The sequence below is a fragment of the Micromys minutus genome (genome assembly GCF_963924665.1).
Source record: "Micromys minutus genome assembly, chromosome: 29".
In the NCBI taxonomy this organism is placed as follows: Eukaryota; Metazoa; Chordata; class Mammalia; order Rodentia; family Muridae; genus Micromys; species Micromys minutus.
The window spans coordinates 30,552,813-30,577,974 of record NC_137964.1 but is presented as its reverse complement, the minus strand read 5'-3'; the positions used below and the strand labels follow the sequence as shown (position 1 = coordinate 30,577,974).

The window sequence follows — 25,162 nt, the reverse complement described above, 5'->3', positions numbered from 1 at the left end:
ATTCTGGCTCTTGTCCCCTCCTCCAACCCCCACCCCCTCAAGCTTGTGTGAGATGTTGGGTTTCTTCAGGAGACACTGCTGAGAAGTCGCAGAGGTTGGGGAGGCGTAGGGGGGGTGGACTCCCTCTACCTCCACTCCTTCCCTCCCCCTTTTTTTTCTTTCTGGGAGGAGGTGAAGGAGGAGGAGGGGAAGGGGGGTTGCAGAGCAAGCGATGGATGAGGAGAACATGACGAAAAGCGAAGAACAGCAGCCTCTGAGTTTGCAAAAAGCCTTGCAACAGTGCGAGCTGGTTCAGAACATGATCGACCTGAGCATCTCCAATCTGGAAGGGCTTAGGACCAAGTGTGCAGCTTCCAACGACCTCACGCAGAAGGAGATCAGGACCCTGGAGGTAGGTGTCGCCTGGGGTGGGGGTGGGGGCAATCCTTCCATCCCTTTCCCTTCTCCAGTCTGTCCCCTTCCCTTTGGGGTTCTGTGTGTTGACAGAGGGCCTGGGGAGGGGAGGGGTAAAGCAGTTGGGCACGAATGATGCGCTATGATTTATCACCTGGCAAAGCCAGCGCGGATGTCCCTTCCCTTCCCAGTGCGGCTGTTGTCTGTGCGCGGCCGGGTGGTGGTGGTAGCAGTAATAATTGGTGTTCTGTATTTATTATTATGGGTTGTAGCTGTTGCTATGATTATTCTTTGACTGCGGGAGGAGGGAGTTGTTGTTGTTATTATTACTATTTCTCTCTCTCTCTCTCTCTCTCTCTCTCTCTCTCTCTCTCTCTCTCTCTCTCTCTCTCTCTCTCTCTTTCTGGGATTTGTTTATATGCCACGGGGGCTTGAGTGCTGGGTGCTACAGTTAAGGAGCTACAGGGAACCCACGTGACCTTGTTCGTTCTGCAGGTGGTCAAAGGTGGTTTTGACTGGTTAGATGGGGCTGCCTGAATGGATTCAACCTTTTGCTCTGGGTCTCATCCCCCACCTCCCCCAATCTACGCCTTAGCAAACCAGATGCATGAGGAAAAAAAAAAATCCCCAGGGAAGTACTTGTTTCTAAAACAATCCTTTGATATAAGAGGTGTGTGTGTGGGGGGGGTAGGGTCTTTGCAGGCCCAAATGTGTAAGAAGAAACAATGTTACAGTTGCCTGGAGTGATTCTTGCACTAGGTGGCGTGGGGAAAATGCTCTTGGGCTGTCTTGGTGAGACTTGGTGGCTAGGAGGCCAGGAGAAGGAGTTTGGCTCCTTGTAGGTAGCATCCTCTCTCCGACAGAACTTGAGGGGGAGTTGGGAGCAGTTCTCTGAAGCACTGTGGCTGGTAGGCATGGCTACAAAGTTACCACAAAGAAAAGGAAGGAACTATTTTCCTTCAATGGCCATCTTTCCCCCCCAGAGGATGCTTTCCGGGTTGTATGGAAGGCCTAGTACTGAAATTCTCCAGCATCTACCTTGTTCAAAATGTCAGGCAGACTCAGCCCCTTTACCTTCCTTCCCTCGAAGGCCCAGCTGCCCACACTGCTTGATTTAATTTGGGAATTCCCAGTAGCTGGCATCTGCCAGAGGCTGGTGGTGGCTGTGGCACTCAGAGCAAAGGAGGGTTCCCACTGGCATGGCCATATATCGTAGAGCTGGGTGGCTCTGTTGGTCTCTGGCTTTCGAGTTCCTGAAGCCTGAAGTCTTTCTTCAGTCTTGGCTGACCGGGTCATCTGCATAAATGCAGCTCTCGGATGCGGATTCCTTGGCCAGGCCTTGTATTTCTCCTCCATGGTTTTAAGTTTGGCCCCATGTACAGGAGACTATGGTCTGGAAAGAGGAAGCTTGTGTGTGTGTTTAAAAATACGGTGCTTGCTGTATGTCTCTGTGCTCACCTGTCAAGTGGGAACATGAGCCCGGGATGAAACAAGATAAATGTTAATGTGGGAAGTGTGTTGGGAGGCCCAGGCATTGCCTTTCTCAGAGGAGGGGGGAGAGAGGAGAGAGAGGAGAGAGAGAGAGAGAGAGAGAGAGAGAGAGAGAGAGAGAGAGGGAGGGACTGAGTAAGATGTGGGCTGTTGTTAGCCCAGCCCCTATCTCTGCTGCACAGGACCTGGGACAGATTTGGTTCAGAACTATACAAGTGTATGCAGATTAACCCCTGAGGGCCACCACCTCCACTATGTCTCTTCTACCCTCTGACACCAAAAAAGTAGGCTGACTTTTACAGCCGAAGTTGCTCAGAGTTTCCTTCTGTGTCTTTCTATGTTACCCTGTTCTGTTCACTGACTCCCTGGAGAGCAGTGACGGACCCAGGCCAGGCACTCTGTGAGCATTTTTGTAGTATGCACAAGGACCTGGGTTCAATCCCCAGCACTGTGCAAACACACAAACAATGGGCCCCTGATTCTGATTTATCTGCAAAGTGTCTTATATTTGAAATTAGGGGGATAAAACAGCCGATGTGCTAGTCAGGAAGTTGGAATCATAGGTATCTTAGTTAGGGTCACTATTGCTGCAGTTAAGATACTGTGACCAAGGCGAGTTGGGGAGAAAAGGATCTACTTGACTTTTGCTTCCATATCACAGTTTACCATAGAAGGAAGTCAGGACAGGAACTCACACAGGGCAGGAACCTGGAGGCAGGAGCTGATGCAGAGGCCATGGAAGGATGCTGCTTACTGACTTAGCACCTCATGGCTTGCTCAGTCAGCTTTCTTCTTCTTCTTCTTCTTCTTCTTCTTCTTCTTCTTCTTCTTCTTCTTCTTCTTCTTCTTCTTCTTCTTCTTCTTCTTCTTCTTCTTCTTCTTCTTCTTCTTCAATATATATATATGATTATACTGTCATTGTCTTTAGACACAGCAGAAGAAGGCATCAGATTCCCATTACAGATGGTTGTGAGCCACCATGCGGTTGCTGGGAATTGAACTCAGGACCTCTGGAAGAAGAGTCAGTCAGTCAGTGCTTTTTGTTTTTTGTTTTGTTTGTTTGTTTGTTTGTTTTGTTGTTGTTTGTTTTGTTTTGGAAAGGTCAAGATTTTATTGTCTTCATAACACAATCCACTTAGAGTTGGATCACTTGGCCCTTTCTCTTCTTGTCCCCACCCCTACCTCAGTTCAAAATGCTTGTATCTCTTAATAGCCAACGTCCTCTTAGATCTGCAGTTGGGCTCAACACACTCCAGTCTCAGCCCAATATTCTTTGTCGTTTTAGCCCTTTTTGCAGAAAATGGGCTTAGTCTGCCCTCCATAGCCACTCTGTTTCCTGTCATAACGCTGCTTTCCCTGGGCAGACTAAACGTCCTTGCCTTTCTTGTACTGTATCCCCTTGTGGGGCTGGTGCTTCCCACATTTCTTGCAGAACTTCTGGCAGGTCTTGGGAACATTCACCATGTTTGCAGGAGCGCTATCAGCTCAGAAAGCAGTCAGTGCTCTTAATTGTTGAGCCATCTCTTTAGCCCCTCAGTCTGCTTTCTCACAGAACCAGGAAAACCAGCCCAGGGATGGCTCCACCCACAGTGGGTTGAGTTTCCCCTCTCCTACCCCCATTGATCACTAATTAAGAAAATGTCTCAAAAAAGAAAGAAAGGAAAATGCCTCACAGCCGCATCTCATGTGGGCATTTGTGCAATTGAGGTCCCTTTCTTTTAGCTTATGTCAAATTGTCACAAGACTAGCCAGCACAGCAGAAAGCACGTCTTTTTCTAGATCTCATAGTTTGAGAGTACCACAGGACACACCAGCCACTTGATCCACAATGCCCAGTGACTCTTTTGGAGCAATCATGACAGTTTCAGCCGCCCAGTTCCCTAGGACCAGAGCATAGGAGCCCTGGGGAAGGTGTGGTCTGGCCAGACTTCATGTTTGCAGTCACCAAGTTTTCAACCCTAACAGCTATCAAATCTGATGGCCTAAAGCCTCATGGTGGTACTGGCTAAATGTGTGGGTTCCCAGCATCTGTTGGCCACATTCAAATTTAGCTGAAATTGGAGAGAGGGTCCAGGATTCTGCATTTAGCATGTAGATAGTGTGCTTCTGTGTGTAATTTTTCTTTGGTAGCGCTGGGAATTGAACCCAGGACCTTGTGAATTCTAGATGAGGGTTCTACCACTGACTATATCCTCAAGCCCCAGACTTGTGTTTCTGATTAGGGATGCTTTATGAATTACTAGTTGAAGCTGGGTGTGGTGGTCCACACCTGTAACCTTATTACTTGGGATACTGAGATGGGGAAGAGGGAGCATCCAAGGCCAGCATGGGCCACATAGTGACACTGTGCCTCAAAGTTAAAAGGAAAAGAGGGCTGGACTGTAGCTCAGTGAGGGAGGTCTTGCCCAATATATCATGTTTAGCTCCCAACTCTGCTCTGAAAAAGACAAAACCAAAGTCTACCAGTGGCAGCAATGGAAGTAAAACATCAACAACAGTACCCTAAATCCATGAGGACATAAATGCTGTGTTTCAGCTATTTCTTTATGTTTTACACTTGACTTGAATTTTATGATTGTGCATGTGGATACAAGTACATACTCTCCTTTGTGTCTAGGAATTGAACCTAGGTCACCAAGTCTTTGAGACAAGTGTTTCTACCCACTGAGTTGTCTTGCTAGTCGATATGTATATTGAGGTGTTTTATTTGGCTTGTGGCTCTGGTCCAAGGTCAATGGGCTACATCAGATGACCACCACCTTTTGAGCAGAATCCCAAGGTGTCCCAAGAAAGACAAGTTCTCTGTTGTTTCTGCTGTCTAATGGTGATGATTCCCTGCTCACAAACACCAAAGTTGCTAAGAGATTGACCCAACCATCCTGAGTACATTTGATGATTAGTGCGTACTCCTGCAGAAACAAAAAAACATTCAGCATGACCAAACTTGGTCTTCACAAAGCATGCTTCTTGGGTAGGGAGAAAAGGCTGATGTCACAGCCAAGTGACAGTGAAGGCCAAGCATTCAGTCCTTTGGGAGATGGCAAAGGAAGTTCTGATGGCTTTTCTGCAATGGTCACAGGATGGCTTTCACAGCTCCAGCCATCACATCTGTATCTAAGAAAAGATAGAGGAGGACTCCATGAGTGTGGAGAGATGACGGTTCATATTTTTGGCATTAGGAAATAAAGGCTTTCCCATGGTAACCCACCTTCCCACCATCAATGTGCAACTATGGCGTTTTGGCCACAGTGGAGTCAAATGTTGTAGCTGCAAGGGAGTCTGGACAGAGAGAAACAGGAAAGCCATCTTTTTTCTTTGATGAATCCTGGGCTGAATTATATAAATTCAATGTTCCACTTCCATGGGAGAAGGTACCAATAGATGTTGGGTGGGCCACTAGTACCACCAGTCCCATAGGTCCTCACTATTCTACTTTATCTTGGATACAAATGTAAACATTTTAACCCAAGCTGACAATTGTAAGATAATTCCTGCCTCAGTGGGTGGTTGAGAGGATCACCAGGGTGATACTTTTAAAGATACTAACTTGACAAAAGTATCATCCTGGACTAAGCAGACAATAGTCTCCTGCAGATGATATAAGTTCCTGATAGAAACTACTTTAAAAAAGGAAAGGGTCTACCATTGTTGTTGTTGTTTTGCTTTTATTTACTTGATTTGTACTTTTGCCACTTCAAACAAACAAACAAACAAACAAACAGAACTCCATCACTCCAGCCACTCCCAGCTACCATCCCTAGATGCAAATATTTATTTTGGCTTACGATTTCACAAGGGACACAAGTCAGGCCTGGTGGCACACGTCTTTAATTCTCGCACTGCGGAGGCAGAGGCAGGTAGATAGATCTCTGGTAAGTTCCATGATGGCCAGAGTCACATAGCGAGGTCCTGTCTCAACACACACATAAGAGCCATAGATCATCAGGATGAGAAAGCATGGTGACAGAAATGTAAGGCAGCTGTTCACGGTCAGTCCTTAGGAAGCAGAGAGCAGAGGTCAAACCTCAAGGCTTACCTGTCAGCGACTCACTTCTGTCAGCAAAGCGCTACCTTGTTAAAGCGGCATTTCTCAACCTGTGTGTCGCCACCCCTTCGAGGATCACATATCACACACTCTGCAGGTCTGATATTTACACTGCAGCTCACAACAGTAGCAAAGTTACAGTTATGAAGTAGCAATGAAATAATGTCACAGTTTGGGGGGAGGGGCACCACACTATGAGGGGCTGTGTTAAAGAGATCACAGAATTAAGAAGGTTGAGAAGCACTGCTTTAAAGGTCCCACGGCCTTCTAAAAACAGTGCCACTGACTGGGGACCAACTGTTCAAACACACAGCCCGTCGGGAGGACCCTTTACATTCAACCCCAACAGTGATGGTGGTTAACTGAGGGTGGTGTGGGTTAAATGTCCTGGAGACAGCTAGGAGCAGAGGAGTTTGGGTAATATTTCTGAGTATGTCAGTTAGAATGACTGTGTGGGATGTGAGCCCTGTCCTGGAAGCTCATGTTCAGCAAGTATTCGATGGGCAAAATAAACTCTGGGGTGAAGGGGTTTGGGAAACAGCGCAGGACCTCTCAGAGCCTTTCCCTGGCCACCTGTGTGCATGGAACTTAGAGTGTTTGCCTGTCTCAAGGATTACCCTGGAGGGCGATTGTTCCATAGAATCCACCCGGGGAAACTTGGTCAGGCAGTTAGGGAGGCCTGCTTGGCTGGGGAGGCAGGGATTTGGAGTGGAAAGAAGGACGAGAGGGGTGGAGACTGCAGCAAAGGGGAGCTTGTGGCTCTCTAGGCTTCACTGTTGCTCAGGGACCAGCTCAGAGTGGAGTGTACCTAAAAAAAATGTCATAGGAATGAATATACGTCTCTGGTTCCTGGGGTCTTACTTAGCACAGGGGCATCACGCTGACCATGTGTGTCTCTTTGTGGGAGGAGACAGATGTCTTCAGAGGTTTTGGAGTGAATACAGAAGAAGGATAATTGGCAGCAAGTGGGGTGACAGTCTGGTGGCGGTCTATAGCAGGGGCTAGCCAGCCTTCTCTTCTGTTAAGGGCTGAATGGCAAATACGCTAGGCTTCGTAGTCCCCAAGTTTCAGATACCTTACTGTGCTATCATATCCCGCAGTATCCAAAGACCACACATGAGGTGTGGGCACATTGGGAAGTTTCTCAATAAAAACTTTATTTGTGGCTCTTGCATATTGAGTTTGATATTATCTTGGCATATATACTATGATGGCACATATATATATTCTTTTTCTTTTGATTTGTTCTATGATATGTTTATGATAGTGGTTTTATTATGTATGTTTTTAGTTTTGGGGCCTCACAAGAATAAGTGGTGGGTGAGACTTGGCCCATCCCTGGTTCGGAGGATGGATGGGATTGCACAGAGGTCATCTAGAAGTCGATCAAGTGACACAGGGCTGGAAGACTCTGACCATGCACAGGGAGGTGGCTCTGAGCCAACTCTGGTGTGGTCAGAGTGCAAGGGGAAGGCTGTGATGGGCTTGGGGGCCAAGGGCAGATGCCATGGCCACACTTAGCAACTCTGTTTTTTATATGTCCACACCAGTTCTTGATTTCTTTGTAATGAGCCCTCCCTAGACTTAACTACATTTGGGAAAGTCTGCGCTTAAGAGGGCGTGTCCCAGATTCCAGTGTGTCTGTGGACTGTGCTCAGTTGGTGTTCTATCACTAGCTTTGTCTGGCCTCATATGAAGGTGAAGGGGGTTTGAGGACAGGATGAGGAGCCTCCCAGGGCAATGGGTTTGGTGATTTTTATGGTGTCTGTGTCCCAAGAGATTAAAGACAGCACTTGCAAAGAATCTTGAGGCTGCAGAGTGGAACAATATTGCCTTCATTGTGTTGGTGGGTTGGACTTGCTACAAAGTTAGTTAAGTGGGAGGGGCTATGATAACTAGACCGGAAGGAGTAAGATCACTTCCTGGCTCACGAATCTGGTCCAGGTGGGATGACTGACCTGTGCTCTTCAGGCATTAATCTCCCATCTTGTAGTGTCACTGTTTATATCAGGAAGGAAAGGGAGAAGTTAGAGTTACTTACAAGCTTCTCTCTCTCTCTCTCTCTCTCTCTCTCTCTCTCTCTCTCTCTCTCTTTCTCTCTCTCTCTCTCTCTCTCTCTCTGTGTGTGTGTGTGTGTGTGTGTAGTACAAGGGATCTTTGGCTCAATGAGCCATGAGAAAGGAAGATACCCAAGACTCTCTGGGCAGCATAATCTACTTAGTGACCTCCAGGCTAATAAAAAAACCCTGAGGACAAGGTTAACACCACACACACACACACACACACACACACACACACACACACACACAATTTTGCATAGGTGTCTTTCCTACAGAAAAATCCACTTTAAGATTATTGGCTACCCTGGGTCCTAATGAGCCTGTGTTCATCTGATGGCTCCATTAAGTCTTGAGGACGCAGGATATGACTCCTCACACGGCTGGCTGCCTCAGTACCCCCCCCCCCCACATTACTTCTCCAGAAGATAACCCGGTTTTCTTCCACTGAGGTAGAAGCAGCATTGTAAGAGGACAGTCCCTAGTACCTGCCATCTTTAGCCTCTGTCCATGAGGCATGGGCAAGCCAGAGTCAACATGGCTGCTGTCCCAGGAGATGGGAAGCATTTGAATATTTCAATATAATTCGAATATTCATCTCTATGGTGAGACTAAACCAAAGCACACAGAACAGGGGAAGGGGTGTGAACAGAGCCTCCCCTGGGGAAGAGTGTCCGGGCTGAGGGAACAGCATGAACAAACTTCCAGCATGGGATGAGCTGGGCAGGCTGCTGGGAAAGTGGACTCATGGTGGGACAGGTGAGATAGGGGTCTTTGGACCTGGACCACACAGACTTAGCTAGGCTGTCTGCCATGTAAGGACCAGGGTTCTCACCATCTCTGACCGACAAGACCTGGGGCTACAGTGGGCCAGATGGTTTTTGTGTGTGGATGGTGGGAATCCAAACTCTGATGCTCATACTTACATAGCAAGCATTTTACTGACTGGACCATCTCCACAGGTCCAAAATACAATTTAAAATATCTATTGATTTATTATTACTATTATTGTGTGTGTATGAGTGTGTTTGAGTGTGTGTGTGTGTGTGTGTGTGTGTGTGCTGCAGTGCATGCATAGAAGTCAGAGGACAACTTTGTGGATTTGGATTTTCTTTACTATCTTTACATAGGTTCCAGGGATTGAACTCAGGTCCCTGGGCTTGGTGGCAAGCCCTTTTACCCACTGAGCTATCTTGCAGACCCTTAAGAGGTACTTTCAGTGGCTGTATATTATTCCAGGGCTGTTCCATATATCCTGACTGAACTTCTGCACTTAGGTCCTTGCGTCGTGACTTCCCATTACGAAGGAGCCTGTGGTGGGCGTCCTGGCTGGGGCTTATTTCCAGTTCCTAGAAGCAGAACTGTTAGGTCAAATGCTTCTGGGTCTTTAGTGAGTTTTATCAAATGTTTCCCATAAACGGTGTGGGAAAGGTTTGTTTTCCATATTCCCAACATGAAGGCATATTTGTATTTATTTATTTGTTTGTTTAACTTGTTGGCTTTGGTGAAGGACGGTATGCTCCAACCCCGTGCTCCCATGTCAGCCCCCAAATTCATTTAGAGGCGTCTCAGAATTATGAGGTTATTTCTGAGGGGTTCACTGCCCTCCCTCTGACTTTTGGAATAGTTTCCACTATGGAATTTTCTAGTTTCCGGCTCAACTTTTAGGAAGAGAATAGACTAATTTTCCAGTTTGGTCCTCTTCCCACCCTGTGTGGGTCTTTTAGTAGTATGTGGTCAGGTAAGAAGTCTCAACAAGCTGAGGGATGGGAACAGAAAAGGGACACACATAGAAGGAGAAGCGAGTCAAGCCTGGGGTGATTTTCTCCTACAGGGTTGTTCCATGTCGGAACGCCTCTCTAGTGGGTCATGACCATAATAGTGGTCGATCCAGCTTTACAATCGAGTTTGTGGAGCTTTAAAGTCATCGATTTGACCCAAGCTGGCTCACGACAAGGCAGCCACAGATAAAGATCAGGTAGAGGGTCACCCTGTATTCTGGTGTCTTCAAGGGTGGCGTGACCTGGAGAAGAAAGGGGTGAGGCCAGAGCAGATGCAGGGCAAGGTGTCATTTCTGCTGCGGCTAGAGAGGATGGATATAGATTAATAATGACCGTGGTCATAGAATTTTGTGACTACAGTGTCTCTGGGCGACAGTTCTTGAATTGAAATATAGATCGACAGAAACAACCTTCGATGTCCACAGAAATGGGCGAGGGTGAGACCTGAGATCACTCAGCGCTGTGGGCGGTGCTCCCAGCATTCAGAGCGATTTCTAATCTCTTAGAACACTGCAGACAAAGGACGGAACGCAGCTCCGTTACGTTTTTTATATCAGGTGTGTGGAAAGGACAATATTTTAGCTATCCTGTTAACTCAGTGTTAACTCACCTGCAGCTTGATGCCTTTTCTCCCCTCGAAACTAGAAAGTTTCAAACAGTAGTTGCACAGGGAATAATTGTGGGGGATTATCTGGCATATCCCCTTTCCTCCCTTTCCCTCCCCCTTCCTACACTTCGCTCCTTCCCTCCCTTCTTCTCCTCTTCTTCCCCTTCCCCTTCCTTCCCATTCCTTTCCCTCCCCCATTCCCACTCCTTTCTCCTTCCCTCCCATTTCCTTTTCATCCCTCTTCTTCCCTTCCCCCTCCATTTCCCGCCAGCCCACTTCCTCCCCGTTGCTTGGGTTCTGGGACTCAGACACAGAAAGTGGAGTAAACTGTAATGTGTTGTGTGAAGGGGATACAATGTGACAAATATGTAACTCCCATAGAATTCTGTTTGAGACCATGAAATAGCCTAGGGTTCCTGGTGCCACTGAACTACAAACTTTATGCATTTTATTACCACACTAAAAAGGTTGCTTTAAACATTTTTATTACATTTATGTATTGCATGTAATGCAGTGTGTGTGTGTGTGTGTGTGTGTGTGTGTGTAACAGAGAACAGCTTTTGGCAGTCAGTACTGTCTTTCTATCATGGGAAGTGAACCCCGGATTCCAGGCTTGGTGGCCATTGCTTTTACTCTCACTGAGGCAACCCGTCAGCCCCATCGAGTGAGGCAGGGGCTTGCCTGTGTTCATCCGAGAGTTGGGAGTGATTGTCTGGTTTGGCCACCACACTCAGTATGGCCCACAGAAGGACAGAAGTGGCCCTGAAGTGGCGCACCCAGGGACTTTGGTTCTAATCATTTTCAATATTACATTTTGCCTTTTCATCTTTATCTGATTTGGAGAATCTGTGTTTTGTGATCATTTAAAAGAGCAACACAGATCACATCCAGGCTACAAGAATAGGATTCTTTGCCACAGCTCCAAAGAGAGCCCTCCAGGGCAGGTGTTCCCCGAGTTACTGGGACACTCACCTAAGGACTTAGGACAGGGGATTAGAAACAGGGGCTGATACATTTTGCTTTCCTCCCCAAGTTCATGGTGGCAGATTTCAAACCTCCAGCCAAGTTGCACTTACCCACCTGTGACCTGAAACCCCTCCCACTATTTTTCTATGACACATGTGTCCACCCATGGGTCCCTTGCTCTACCCACAAGCCCAACAGTGTCTGAGGGCAAAAATGAGTATTCACCCCTCGAGTAAGTTCCCCATGCACACCACTGGCTGATGCTCAGGAGTGTTTCTCCTTGTGATGAAGAAACTTGCTATGGGAAGCCTGGATCTGTGAGCATCACTGAGCTTCTCCAGATGTGTGCAGCAGAGCCAACATCATGTTACTGTGTGATGTTACTTCATTCTATCCGGATGTGAAGTGTTCACCACATTGTTACCTCTCATGTGCCTTGAAATCAACCAGACTTAGGTTTCCTTTCCTTCCACAGATTGTTATCTTTTGCCCAGTGTGGATCTATATGTTAAGTGAAACGATACAACACATGCTTTCACAACTTTTGGCTTTTAGGAAATCTTTGTGAGAGTGTGCCTTCCTGTGTGTGTGTGTATGTGTGTGTGTGTGTGTGTGATGTGTTTGTGTGTGTAGTGTGCATGTGTGTGTGTATGGTGTGTGTGTGAGGTGTGTTTGGTGTGCATGTGTGTGTGTGGTGTGTTTGGTGTGCATGTGTGTGTGGTGTGTGTGTGGTGTGCATGTGTGTGTGGTATGTGTAGTGTGCATGTGTGTGTGTGGTGTGTGTGTATAGTGTGCATGTGTGTGGGTGTTTGTGTGGGTGCGTGGTGTGTGTGTGTGTGTGTGTGTGTGTGTGTGTGTGTGTGTGTTTGGTGTGCATGTGTGTGTTTGCTCATGAATATGTCTTCCATTTTGGTATAGGTGCACCAGGATTACAGATATGTGCTGCTGTGCCTGGTCTTATGCAAATTCTAGAATTCTGAACTCAGATCTTCTACTCTGCAGAGCAGGCCCAGGGTCACCATTAGTTTTTTATATTTTTTAGTGTATATATAAAATTTCCCTTTTCTCTGTCATCCCTCCTTCCTTTTCTCCTTTCCCTCCTTTCCTCACTATATTTCCTCCTGGAATCCTCCTGTCTTAGGCTCCTGAGTACTGGGACTCCAGGTGGAAACCACCACTTCTGGCTGAGTGTTTGCTCCTGTGGGTTTGAACTCCCAGGTCTATAAGAGCTGCCATCCTCAGTGCTGAGCGGTCCTCCCTCCCACTAACCCTCCTCATGCTCCTTCTGATAGTTTACACCTCCCTCTCTGCCTCTTCCCTGCCCCTCCTCCGGCCGTCATCTTTTTTTTTTTTTTTAGATTTATTTATTTATTTTATGTATGTGAGTACACTGTAGCTGTCTTCAGACACACCAGAAGAGGGCATCCGATCCCATTACAGATGGTTGTGAGCCACCACGTGGTTGCTGGGAATTGAACTCAGGACCTCAGGAAGAGCAGTCAGTGCATTTAACCCATGAGCCCTCTCTCCAGCCCCGACCATCATCTTTTACAGAAGGTTCTGTCCATGAAATCACTGGACCCGTTGCTCCAGAGATTGGCTTTTTTGTCACATAATATTTGTGGGATTCATATCCACATGGTTGTCCAGGGCACAGTACTTCCTCCCTTTTTGTGTGTGAGTATGCACATGTATGTGGTGTGTATGTGCGTGTGCTCCCATGTGCTCCCATTCACATGCATGTGGAGGCCTGGGGATGGTGTCAGGTGTCCTGGTGTATCATCCTCTACCTTATTTCCCTGATGCTGAGTCTCTCATAGAACCTGGAACAAGTTCCAGCGAGCGTTCTGTCTCAGCCCAGTGTGCTGGTATTGTAGCTCAGGGGTCACCTGCAGCAGCTCAGGGGTCACCTGCAGCAGCTCAGGGGTCACCTGCAGCAGCTCAGGGGTCACCTGCAGCAGCTCAGGGGTCACCTGCAGCAGCTCGGGGTCACCTGCAGCTTTTTACATGGATGCTGGGGCTTCGAACTCAGAACCCCAAGCTTACTTAGAAGTTTTGTCACCACTGAACCATCTGCTCAGCCTTACTCTCTCCCTTCTGAATGCCAAGTCGTATGTCGTTGTAGGGTGTGGTGTTGCATGATTAGTCACCCAACCACCAGAGGACTTTTCTAGTTTTTATCTCTTTTCTATTTTTATGGGGTTATAAACAGAACTGCTATCAACATTCATGTGAAGTTGCTTCGTGTGAACTTTAAATTTCTCTGGGATAAATACGTGGCTGTGGAGTGACCAGATTATAAAGTAGATAAATGCTTTTCAGCATGGCTGAAGCCCGCACATCTGTATTGTCATGTCAGCTTCACCAGCTCCTGGGATGTCACCGTCTTAGTTACTGTGAGGTGGTTATAAAAAGACACTATGGTCAAGGCAACTCTTATAAAAGAAAGCATTTAACTAATTTCAGCAGGTTTACAGTTTCAGAGGGTCAGTCCACTCTCATCAGGGCAGGGAGCATGGCGGCAGGCGGCCATGGTGCTGGAGAAGTAGGTACATCAGGACCCACAAGCAGCGGGAAGAAAGGGCCACTGGGCCTGGTTTGGGCTTTTGAAATCTCAAAGTATTTCCTCTAATAAGGCCACACCTCCTAATCCCTCTCAAGTAGTGCCACTCCTTAATGACTAAGCATTCAAGGAGCCTGTGGGCCATTTTTATTTAAACTACTATAATCACTTTGTTTTCATCTTAAAAATCCATTTGTGCATGTCAGAATGGGTAGTTCATACCCTGTGGCACATATGAAAACATGTCATGGTACATATGAATGTCAGAGAATAACTCTTAAGAGGTCTATTGTTTTTTTATTTGTGGGCGCTGGGGTCAACTCAGGTCATCAGGTTTGGCCACACATACCTTCCCTCCCAGAGGCATCTCAACACTATATATTTATAGCCATATATTTCTAGTCACTTAATATCCCTTGTCACGGGATTCAATTTGTGTTCCTGTGATGCCTGAGGCCGATGGTGACTACACCAAGAACATGTAGGTTCAAGTTTATGATGGCTAATAGTGGTTGTCAACATGACACATCTGGGGAGAGGAAACCCCGTTTGAGGATCTGCCTCCATCAGATTTTCTGTGGGTGGTACCATTCGTAGGCAGGTGATCAGACTGAGCAGAGGCAAAAAAGAAACCAGTGAGTAGCTTTCTCTGTGGTTCCTGCCTTGGCTTCTCTCAGCGATGGACTGTAAGCTTCAGCCTCTTCTCAAGTCGCTTTGGGTCAAGAGTTTAATCAGGGTATCAGATAGCAAAGTAGGACCAAGCCTTTCCTCCCACTTGGGTAGCTTCCTGGAGAGTTCGTTATAGACCCTGAACAAGATCCTTGTTCAGATATATAGTTTTGAACCCCCCTCCCTCTCTACTGCCCTTTTCTTCCTCTTAATAGTGTCTCTGATAAAACAGAACTTTTAAAATCTAACGAAGCCCAAACGATCAGTCGCGGGTTTAGGCATTCTGGCTGAGAGAGGGTTCTGAGCTAAAGGAGGGCTTCCTGTCTTGATCAGAAATGTCTTGCACCAGATAACACGTGTTTAGATCTACAGTGTGTTTCTGAGGGATGGCTAAGTAGTGCCTCCCCCTCTTCTGGATGTGGTTCTCAACACGATCTCTCTTCCGATGACTTGTTTCTTGTACCAGAGCTGCAGAATCAATCTCCAGTGCCTCTCAGTAGCCACTTTTCCTTTGAGGAAAGTTTCATTTTCTTTGATACCCGTCATTATGTGTACAAATGGGGTGTAATGTGGTGGACAGGTATGTAATATTTCTTTGTGTGAGTACAGGCGTGTATGTGTACATATGTATGTGAGTATATGTGGAGGTCAGAGGTGGTTTCTCCTGCACTCAGTCTCCATCTTATATTTTGAGGTATGTGTGTGGGGTGTCCCTCACTAAAGCAGACCTCAGAGATGGCTAAACTGACCTCAGAGATGGCTAAACTGACCATGATCTTCAGGGTTTCTCCTGTCTCTTTGTCATGCTGTACCTGGTTTTTAAAAATACAGTTTCTGGAGATTTAAACTCAGATCTTCTTGCCTAATTTTCTTTTTGGAGATTTATTTATTTAATTTCATGTGTGAGTGTCTTGCGTGCATGGGTCCATGTGCACCACCTGTGTGCCTGCTGCTTGTGGAAGTCGGAAGAAGGCATCTGATTTCCTGGAACTGGAGGTGTGGATGGTTGTGAGCTACCATATGGGTGCTGGGAATCAGACCCAAGATTCCTGGAGGACTCTCTCTCAGCCACCTCTCCATCTCCAGGCAGGGTTTAAAAAGATTCATTTATGTTATGGATGAATACATGGTTTTTCTGAGGGCACTGGATCCCAGATGGTTGTGAGCCACTATGTGGTTGCTGGGAATTGAACTCAGGACCTTGGGAAGAGCAGTCATCTCTCCAGTCCTCCCAAGCAGACTTTTAAAAACAGGGACAAACAGTTTGATCTTAAGATAGAAAGAACAGTGAGTTAGGTAGCCAGAGCAATGTTGAAAAAGAAGCAGGAGGAGAGGAGAGGGCAAAGAGAAGTGAGGAGGAGGAGAAGGAGGAGGAAGAAGAGGAGGAGGAAAAGGAGGGGGAGGGAAAGAGGAGGAGGGAGAGGAAGAGGAGAAAGAGAAAGGAGAAGGGGGAGGATGAAGAAGAAGAGGAGGAGAAGGAGGAAGAGGAGTTGGAGAGAGGAGGAGGGGGAGGAAGAGGAGAAGGAGGAAGAGAGAGGAGAAGGGGGAGGATGAAGAAGAGAGGGAGGAGGAGAAGAGGAAGAGGAGGAAGAGAAGTTAGGAGGACATGAAACTATTCAATTTAAGAGCTAGTCTAACCATCATGATGGGGCAGTGTTGACCAAGGGTTTTCAGTATGTAGATCGTGCATGTATAGGACCAAGTGTTTCATTTTGTTCTTACATCTGGGATAACTGACTTGACTTGGAAATTTTTGGTTTGTGTTTGTTTCTTTTTAGTATTATAAACATGATTTACTTTTGTTTCTGTTGACATTGCAACTTGCTGTTTTAATAAACATGCTAGCATTTTTAAAAAAAAATAGATGCGTGGGAATTTTTTACATAGATAATTGTGTCATCTGTAAAGACGGGTAGTTTTATTTTTAACGTCTTAATTTTACTGGTTAAGACTTTTACTGTGATGTTTAATAGGAGCAGTGAGAATGGATATCCTTGTCTTGCTCCTGGTCTTTTGGGGCAAACACTCAGTTTTTCCACTGTAATGATGTTTGCTTTGGGCGTTTAAAATATATTGTTTTGGTGTATTAACCTTTCCTTCCAAAGATTAAGACATTGCGTTCTATTCTTGGTTCACTCTGAGTTTACATTTGGTCAAGTGCTTCTCCTAGATCAATTAGTACAGTCATATAGTTTATTTTCTTTATCATTTAGTACAGTTTGTGTCCTTTAAAATGCTTCTATTTTGCTCCTTCAGTAGCTCATCTGGTAGAGCAGGGGACTGTAAAATGCTCTCATTTTTAATGATTCATGTAAGGCTTTTAATGAGTTAAAAAATTTTAAACAATTGTTTTTATTATCCCATTTATGTGAATGTATCTATGTGAACGCATATCACTTGTGTATGTATGTGTGACCATGGGCTAGATGACATTGTTGGATCCCCAGAAGCTGGAGTTACAGGCAGTTGTGAGCCATCATGTGGGTGTCAGATCCAGCTTGGGTCCTCTGGAAGAGCAGCAAGTGTTGTTAACTGCTCAGCCATCTCTCCAGTCCTCGTATTAAATTTCCTCAACAGTGTGAAGGCTACGTAAAGTTTTTACTCTTGAATAAATGTGGTTGCAGGGACTTTTATTTAAATGACCCCTCTGCACGACTTCATTGCCCTCTCACTGCCTGTAGGACCTGTGGTGATGTCTCCTCTTTTGTGCTTGATTTTGTCAGTCAGGCCAGGGGTTTATCATCTTAATTTTTCTTTCTAGAGAACCAGGTTTTGGTTTCATTAATTCTCACCCCCCCTCCAATTTCTTAAAAACAAAACAAAACAAAAAACAAAAACAACAAAACAAAACACACCCCCCCCCAACAAAAAAACTTGTTCTAAGTGTTTTTCTACTCTCTTCGATGGCTTTACTTTACTATTTTTATAATTCTTGAGGTGAGTGCTTCTGTGTACCTGAGAGATTTTCATTATTTAATTTCTTTCATAAAATTCCCTCCAGGGACTACATCATCTAGCTTCCTCTTTTTTTTTTTTTATGTCCTAAATTTTAACTATTTTCTGTGTATACTATTTTCTACTGTGGTGGTTAAGGCTTCTTATTGGATAACTTTTTTCTGCTCCGTCAATGTGTTTATTTTTGAGACAGGGTCTCTCTAATTCGGCCTGGCTGTCCTGGAACTCACTTTGTAGACCAGGATGACCTCAATCTCACAAAGATCCTCCTGCCTCTGCCCTCCAAGTGCTGGGATTAGAGACATGCACCTCCAAGCTTGGCCCTGATGCATACAGTCTTTAAATCTTCATATGTGCTGAATTCCTAGTGCTTAGGGTGCCTGCTGGTTTCTTCTTGCTCCTTTCTAGTTGAGTTCTGATACGGTTTATTATGGTTCCCATTCTCAGGTATCTAAGGTTCACTACTCTGCGTGCGTTATGTCTTGGTGAGTGTGCCTGTGTGTTCTTGTAGTGAGCATGTACATTGCTGTTGATGTGGGCAGTGTCCTGTCAATGTGAGTTGGGTCCCAAGGCTTGATGGGATTGTTTAAATCCACTCTCTGTTGCTGACATCCTGTCTTGTTGTACCTGGTGCCCTCTGTATATTGTGGGTTTTTTCTAGTCCTCTTAGTTTTATCAAGTTTGAGCTGTCTTAAGTGCTTACATTTACAATATTTATATCTTGATGAATTTCTCTTTCTAAAGTTATTTTTTGCTCATGGTGTGTATGTAGAGGTCAAAGGGCAATTTGGGGGAACCAGTTTTCTCCTTCTACCCTGTGGGTCCCAGGATGAAACTCAGTCAGGCTTGGGGGCAACGCCTTTTTTCAATGAGCTCGCTCACCTTTGCCTTCTTGAGACAAGTTCTCATGTAGCCCAGTCTGCCCTTAAATCTGTGTAGCTGAGAATGATCCTAATCTTCTGATCTTCCTGCCCCCAACTCCTGGGTGCTAGGGTTAGAGGCACCTGCTGAGGTTAAACACAGTGATCCTGTTGTGTGGGTTCAGCATCACAACCGTTTTGAAGGGAACAGTGGAGGGCTTCCTATGTGTGTTCAATGTCTTGTAACCCTTATTCACGCAGATGCCTCACACGTGACAGACAGGTCAGCCCCTGTTACCTTGGTCACACCCCAACATCTGTCCATCTGTTTCCTGCCACCATCTTTTGCCAGCTCTGGGTATTTTATAGCCATGAAATCATACAGAATGTGGCTTTTGTCATGTGCAGAAAACTTCATTCAGCACTCTTGTCGGACCCTCCAGCTCCCAATAAAGACACAGAGATTATTATTATTATTATTATTGATTATAGCTCAGACTTAACTTAATTAACCCCGCCCATACTAATTCACATTTGCCACGTGGCCCGTTAGCTCTCTGGATATTCTGGTACATCCAACTTCCTCCTGTCTGTCTGAGGAATCATCCATGCCTGAGTCTTTCCCAGAGTTCCCATCTCTGCCCGGAAGTTCCGCTTTTCCTCTTCTGTAGTGGCCTTTGGCTCTTTATTAAACCAGTCGGAAGGTGATGGAGAAGAATGTTTACAAGATATCCCAGCAGATGATAATCCAATCAAAACAAGAAGACCAAGGCCTGTAATCCACTCTGTGCCAGTACAGAAACCAGCATTTGAATGATACTAAAGACAACCATTTCACGGTGCACAAAAACATCATCCCAAAGGCCATCTGTGCTATAGTATTTAGCAATGCTTCATTGTTATGGCCGAGTAATATTCCACTGCATCCACAGATCCAATTTATTTATCTACTGGTCAACCAAGAGCCTTTTCATTTAATTTCTTCTAATGGCTGTTGTGAACACACTACTATTAATGTTGTTTATTGGGGTGGGGATACTTTGGAAGAAAATGGAAAACTGGTTTTCCTCTTCTAACACGGCCACTTCCTGTATCAGGCTGAAAGGCAATTGGGAAGCTATACCCGGTGTGTGGCTCTGTGTGCCATCTTTCCTGGAAGCTTTTTCGGGTGACTGATTGGCTATTTTTAGTTGCAAAATGTTCATATAGGACCAGTGATAGGGCTGAACAGGTGAAGGCACCTGTTGCCAAGGCTGACAACCAGGTTTGATCCCCAGAGCCATATGGTGGGAGGAGAGAAATGATTCCTGTAAATTGTCCTCTGATCTCCGCATGCATTCCATAGCAAATGTGCACATGTGCCTGTGCACATGCACATGCACACACTCACACACAGACACACTTTCATAAACACACAGTCACATTCATTCACATACTGTCACATACTCACACTCACACATTCTTACACACTTACAGTCACACTCTCATACACACATAGTCACACACACTCAGACGCAGTCACACACTCACACACACTCTCACACAGTCACACATACATTCACACACATTCACACATGATCACATACATACACATTCACACATACACTGTCACACTCACAGTCACACACAGACACACACACACACTCTCACATATATACATCCACACACCCACACACATGGTCACACTCATGCTCTCACATACTCATACACAGTCACACACATATACACTCATAACACTTACACACACACACATGGTCACACACATACACACTCACACATGTTCACACACAGTCACACACACTCACACACATGGTTACACTCATACACACTCACACACATACTCACACAATCTTACAAACACACACACACACACACACACACACACACACACACTGTATTTTGGTCACTCCATCTTTCTTATTCCTTCCCCTTGACCCCTGACCCTTCCCCCCAAATCAGCACTTCCCACTCTCATGGTTTTATTTGTTGGTTTTAATGACCCCTGCCTGTCATTAGGGCCTTTTGCATGACCGTGAGCATGGGGTTGTGTACTGGAGTGTAACCACTTACTCATGGCCACACCACTGAAAACTCCATCTCCTCTCACGCCCAGCAGCTGCTAACTTCCAATGGCTCCTGAAAATGGGTGTGACCTCATGAGCTTCCCCATCCACAGTGCAAAGCAGATGTTGGATCTTGTGCATTCTGAGTAGCGACGGCTGCTAGGAGCTTGTGACTGTAATGGCCACATCCTGTCCAGAAATGGTGTTCCACATTCTCCCCCACTCTCTGTCCCACTTCCCTACTACAGTGTTCCTCAAGCCTGGGGTGGGGGGCCTGGTTAGAGCCGAGCACTCGGAAGTCAGTTATTTTCAGCACATTGACCCATTGTGACCTATGCATTAACCACTGCCCACTGCAAATGATGGGTCTTTGACCACCCTTGAGAGCAGTACCGGTCTATGCATATAAATCTAAATATAAATGTAAATATAAATACTTAGAAGGCAGTTTGATCTCATGACTATTTAGCAAAACAGCAGGAGGCTCCCAGGCTGGTGCCTATGACCTCCCCAGCCATGGGCTCTGGCCAGGTTTATAATGATGAATTCCCTCCTGAACATGTCTCGTGGTGTGGTTTGTGTGTGCTCACACATTTACCTATTTTGCAGTGTTGAGTGTTAAACCTGGGGTCCTGCACAAGCTATGAAGGAGGCTTGCCAATGGCTATGTCACCAGCCTCTAACTGGTTACATCATCAGCCCCCAACCAGTTAGGTAGGGTATGCTGGCTAACGTTATGCCAACTCGACAGAAGCCAACTGAGAGAAAGGAATCTCAGCTGTGAAAATGTCTCCATAAGATCCAGCTGTAGAGCATTTTCTTAATTAGTGATTGATGGGAGAGGACCCCGCCCATTGTGGGAGGAGCCATCCCTGGGGTCTATAAGAAAGCAGGTTGAGCAAGCCATGGAGAACAAGCCAGTAAGCATCATCTCTCCATGGCCTCTGCATCAGCTCCTGCCTTCAGGTTCCTGATCTGCTTTAGTTCCTGTCCTTGCTGCTTTTGATGATGAACTTGTTATATGGAATGGTGAGTGAAATAAACCCTTTCCTCCCATGTTGCTCATGGTCACATGTTTTATCAGAGAAGCAAAACCCCTGACTGAGACACATACAAGCATTAATTTCTTTTTCTCGTTGGGGCAGGACCCTGGGAACCCAGGACCTCAAGTCCGGTGGGCGAGCTTCTAACCTTGAATTCCTCTTCTCAGTTCTTCTGACTCACAGTATCTGTGTCTCCTTGGTATGGTGGTCTTTAGACCAGAGGGGCAAATTACAGTGACAGCCCTTGAAGGTCACCTGGTGCTGAAGTCCTCAAGGGAATATGCCAGAGCTGTGGTGGCAGATAAATGAGGTGACAATGGTATTCATATTCCATGGGAGTTGACACTACTTTGCCATGATCCAGTCAAGAGTACAGGTAACTTCCCTGTAAATCTCTGTGCGTGCACACCCATGAATGTGCACACCCAAGTGTGCATGCATGTGTGCATGTTTGCCTTAATATAAAGAAGAAAGTAAGAACCTACAGTGTGGTGGCTGAAGGGACTGCAGGGGTAGTAGCTATTGGTAGTTGTGCTGTGCTTTGACTAATTTATCTGTGGGTTATAGATACAGTAACACTATGGGTTAGGATGGTGGCTCAGCAGGCATCAAAGCCCTGACGTTGGAAGCTCCACACCTGAGTTTGATCCCCAGAACCCATGGTGGAAGCAGAGAAGCAGGTCCTAAAATTTGTCCTCTGATCTCCACACATGCTCTGTAACTCTCATATGCAACACACACACACACACACACACACACATACACACACACACACACACACACACACACCATGCTCTCAAAATAACAATACGTACAATAAATCTTTAAAAATTAAGCGTGAAACAGTTTAGCTTGGAGAAGATGAGCAGCCGGTGACTTCTTGGCTTTGTCATGCTGACCTAATGGGGTAGCTGTTGTCCATTTCCCAGGAGAACATGAGATGTTTGACAGTGTGGAGTGCTGACCTAGTATGCAAAGCCCTGGATCCCATTCCCAGCACCATGTGAATAGGTGTGTCGCAGAGAGAAAGAACATCCTTGGACAGGACAGGGCTATCTTCCAGGGAACATAAGGGAAGGCTCAGAAACCTTGCCCCTATAAGGGTGGGTGGGATCTGGAGCAGCCTTGGGGCTGGAATCATGCAGGAAGAGGGAGGGAGGGGAAAAGGGCTAGAGGCCTAGTGTGGGAGTTTTCAATGGAGACTGTGGGAGACTGGAGACCAGCAAAGGTTTTGATATGCAGCCCTAAGTATATGTCCTTAGAGAGCCACATGTCCCTCTCCCAGAGGTAATAGAAATGACATATTTTCGCCAACAGGAACCCATGTCAAAAGTTCTGGAGGAGTGCTGGCTTTTATGCAACATCCAGAAATCCTACGATCCAGCTTGAGCTGGGCCAAGCTTGGCATTTCTGGACATATGCACTTCCCGAGATCTAACAGGGCACATCTGCAACCCTGTTATTTGGGAGGCAGAAGCAGAAGGAAAAGGTCTGCCTAGGATATGTAGTGAGTTCAAGACCAGCCTGGACACAAGGCTCAAAACAAAGAAACAAACAAAAAATGGATATTTAGACTTTTACTGCTGTGATCAGACACCACAAACAAGGCAACTCTTATAAAGGACAACATTTAATTGGGGCTGGCTTACAGGGTCAGAGGTTCAGTCCATTATCATCAAGGCAGGAACATGGCAGCCTCCAGGCAGGCATGGCGCAGGATGAAGATCTGAAGGCTGCTAGAAGACTGACTTCCAGGCAGCTAGGATGAGGGTCTTAAAGCCCTTGCCCACAGTGACACACCCACTCTAGCAAGGCCACACCTCCAAATAGTGCCACTCCTTGGGACAAGCAGATTCAAACCACCACAGGCTAGAATCATCATCACACACACACACACACACACACACACACACACACACACACACCGAACCTGCATGGCTATAGTCAGAACAACTAGCAGATCTTGTGTGCTCATCACACACACACACACACACACACACACACACGCACACACACTGAACCTGTATGGCTGTAGTCAGAACAGCTATCGGATCTTGTGTGCTCATCACACACACACACACACACACAAACACACACACACACACACAGCAACCAAATCATTGTGGCCAGTCAACCATTCTCCCTCTTCAATCTCACTGAATTATTTTGAGGATCCTTCCAACATTGTGACATCCCACCTTCAATATACTGGACATATTCCTTTGCAAAACATATTATGTGTCTGTGTGTTCTTGTGTGTGTTTATGTGCACGAGTATGCATGCAGGTGCCCCCAGAGGCCAGGGAAGGGTGTACATGTTCTGGAGTTGGAGTTTTCAGGCTGGACAGAGCCTCTCAATGTGGATTCTGGGAACTTAGCCCCCGGTGCTCCCCAAGAGCAGTAAATGCTCTTAACCACTGAGCTGCCTCTCCAGCCCTTTATTTCTGCATTTTTACCAAGTGATGAGTGCTCTCTCTTAAAACTCAGATCCCCACGCTAGCTACTCCTTAACCTGGTATTTCCTTGAACAACAGATGAAAATATTGATACACAAAGTTGTTGAAGCAGCCACTGAGGGAGAAACTTGCCTGCAGGAGCTTCCTGGGTGTCACTGAAAACACCAGAGGACAGTCTGAAGAGTCATAAGTGTCCCCCCCCCCGTCCCCCAGTTCCTTCCTGCTACTCAAGACACTACTGGAGGTCCTACCTCCCAAGTACTGAAGTACCCAACACCCTGTCTGTTTAAAGACTGGCTCAGCTCCACCCTCTCAAAGAACGAGCTAGTTGGAGTTGGAGGTCACAGGGCTGATGGTCCAGGCTGGAATCTAAAACAACTCAAAGGGAAGAGACCTTAGCATGGGTTTTAGTCCTCGACCATTCACGTCTGCTTCCAAAGGAGACCTGGCGGGCTGCTTCGGAACAAGGTACAAATAGGTATTGTCATACTGTGGGAATAGTGCTGGCGCCGGGATACTGGTCACTTGGCATTTGAATGACAAAATGACATAAAAGCAGGGGTACCTGACAACTCCTAAAGTTTGGAAAAGACTTTTGTTGTAGATATAAGGGAGGAAGACAGAGGCCAAGAGAGATGACCAGGGCCAAAAGACCAAGACCCAAATGGCTGAGTTATGTAGGGATCAGGCTAGGGAGGAGGAGAAACGGAAACCCGACCCGTGTGGGTGGGGGGGGGGGAAGACTTAGGTAGGGGGCGGGGCGAAGAGTGCTGGGTGGAGCCATAGGCATTGAGTGATGTTGGGAGAGCTGGGTGGAGCCCTGGGTAGTGAGTGAGGCTTGTGCTGGGTTTGAGACCCAACAGCATTAATGTTGAGGTCGTATGCAGACGAGGAAAGGATGTTCCAGAGAGAAGGAACAGAAACTCAGAGGCAGGAAAGGCACGGGGCATCAGGACACCAAACAAACTCCAAGGCGGCTGAAATCTCCAGCACCCCAGGCCTTTGGGAAGCCCAGAGAGCAGGCAGTCCATCTTCCCTTCCCTCCTCTGGCTTCCTTGGTGCTTTTCATAGGAAAGCGAGGCGTGTCACTGGCCAAATTGAATAAGCCCCTCTAATCGACCGTCTCCACTTCTCAAACATGATTTGAAAGCCTAACGTGGATTTATTGGTCCCCTAAGGTAGAGGCAGGTTCTGTTAGCAGCACAGCACACCC

General features: G+C 46.4%; 1 protein-coding gene across 1 annotated transcript in view; it reads left to right on the top strand.

Annotated features, from left to right (window-relative positions):
* Positions 1–211: 211 nt before the first annotated feature.
* Positions 212–25,162, top strand: part of KSR2 (kinase suppressor of ras 2) — a gene marked incomplete at both ends in the record, with an annotated part of 327,481 nt that continues 302,530 nt past the window's right edge. The window contains one exon of the mRNA XM_080941337.1: positions 212–391. Within this exon, the coding sequence (XP_080797463.1) occupies positions 212–391 (180 nt within the window). The remainder of the gene's footprint in view (positions 392–25,162) is intronic.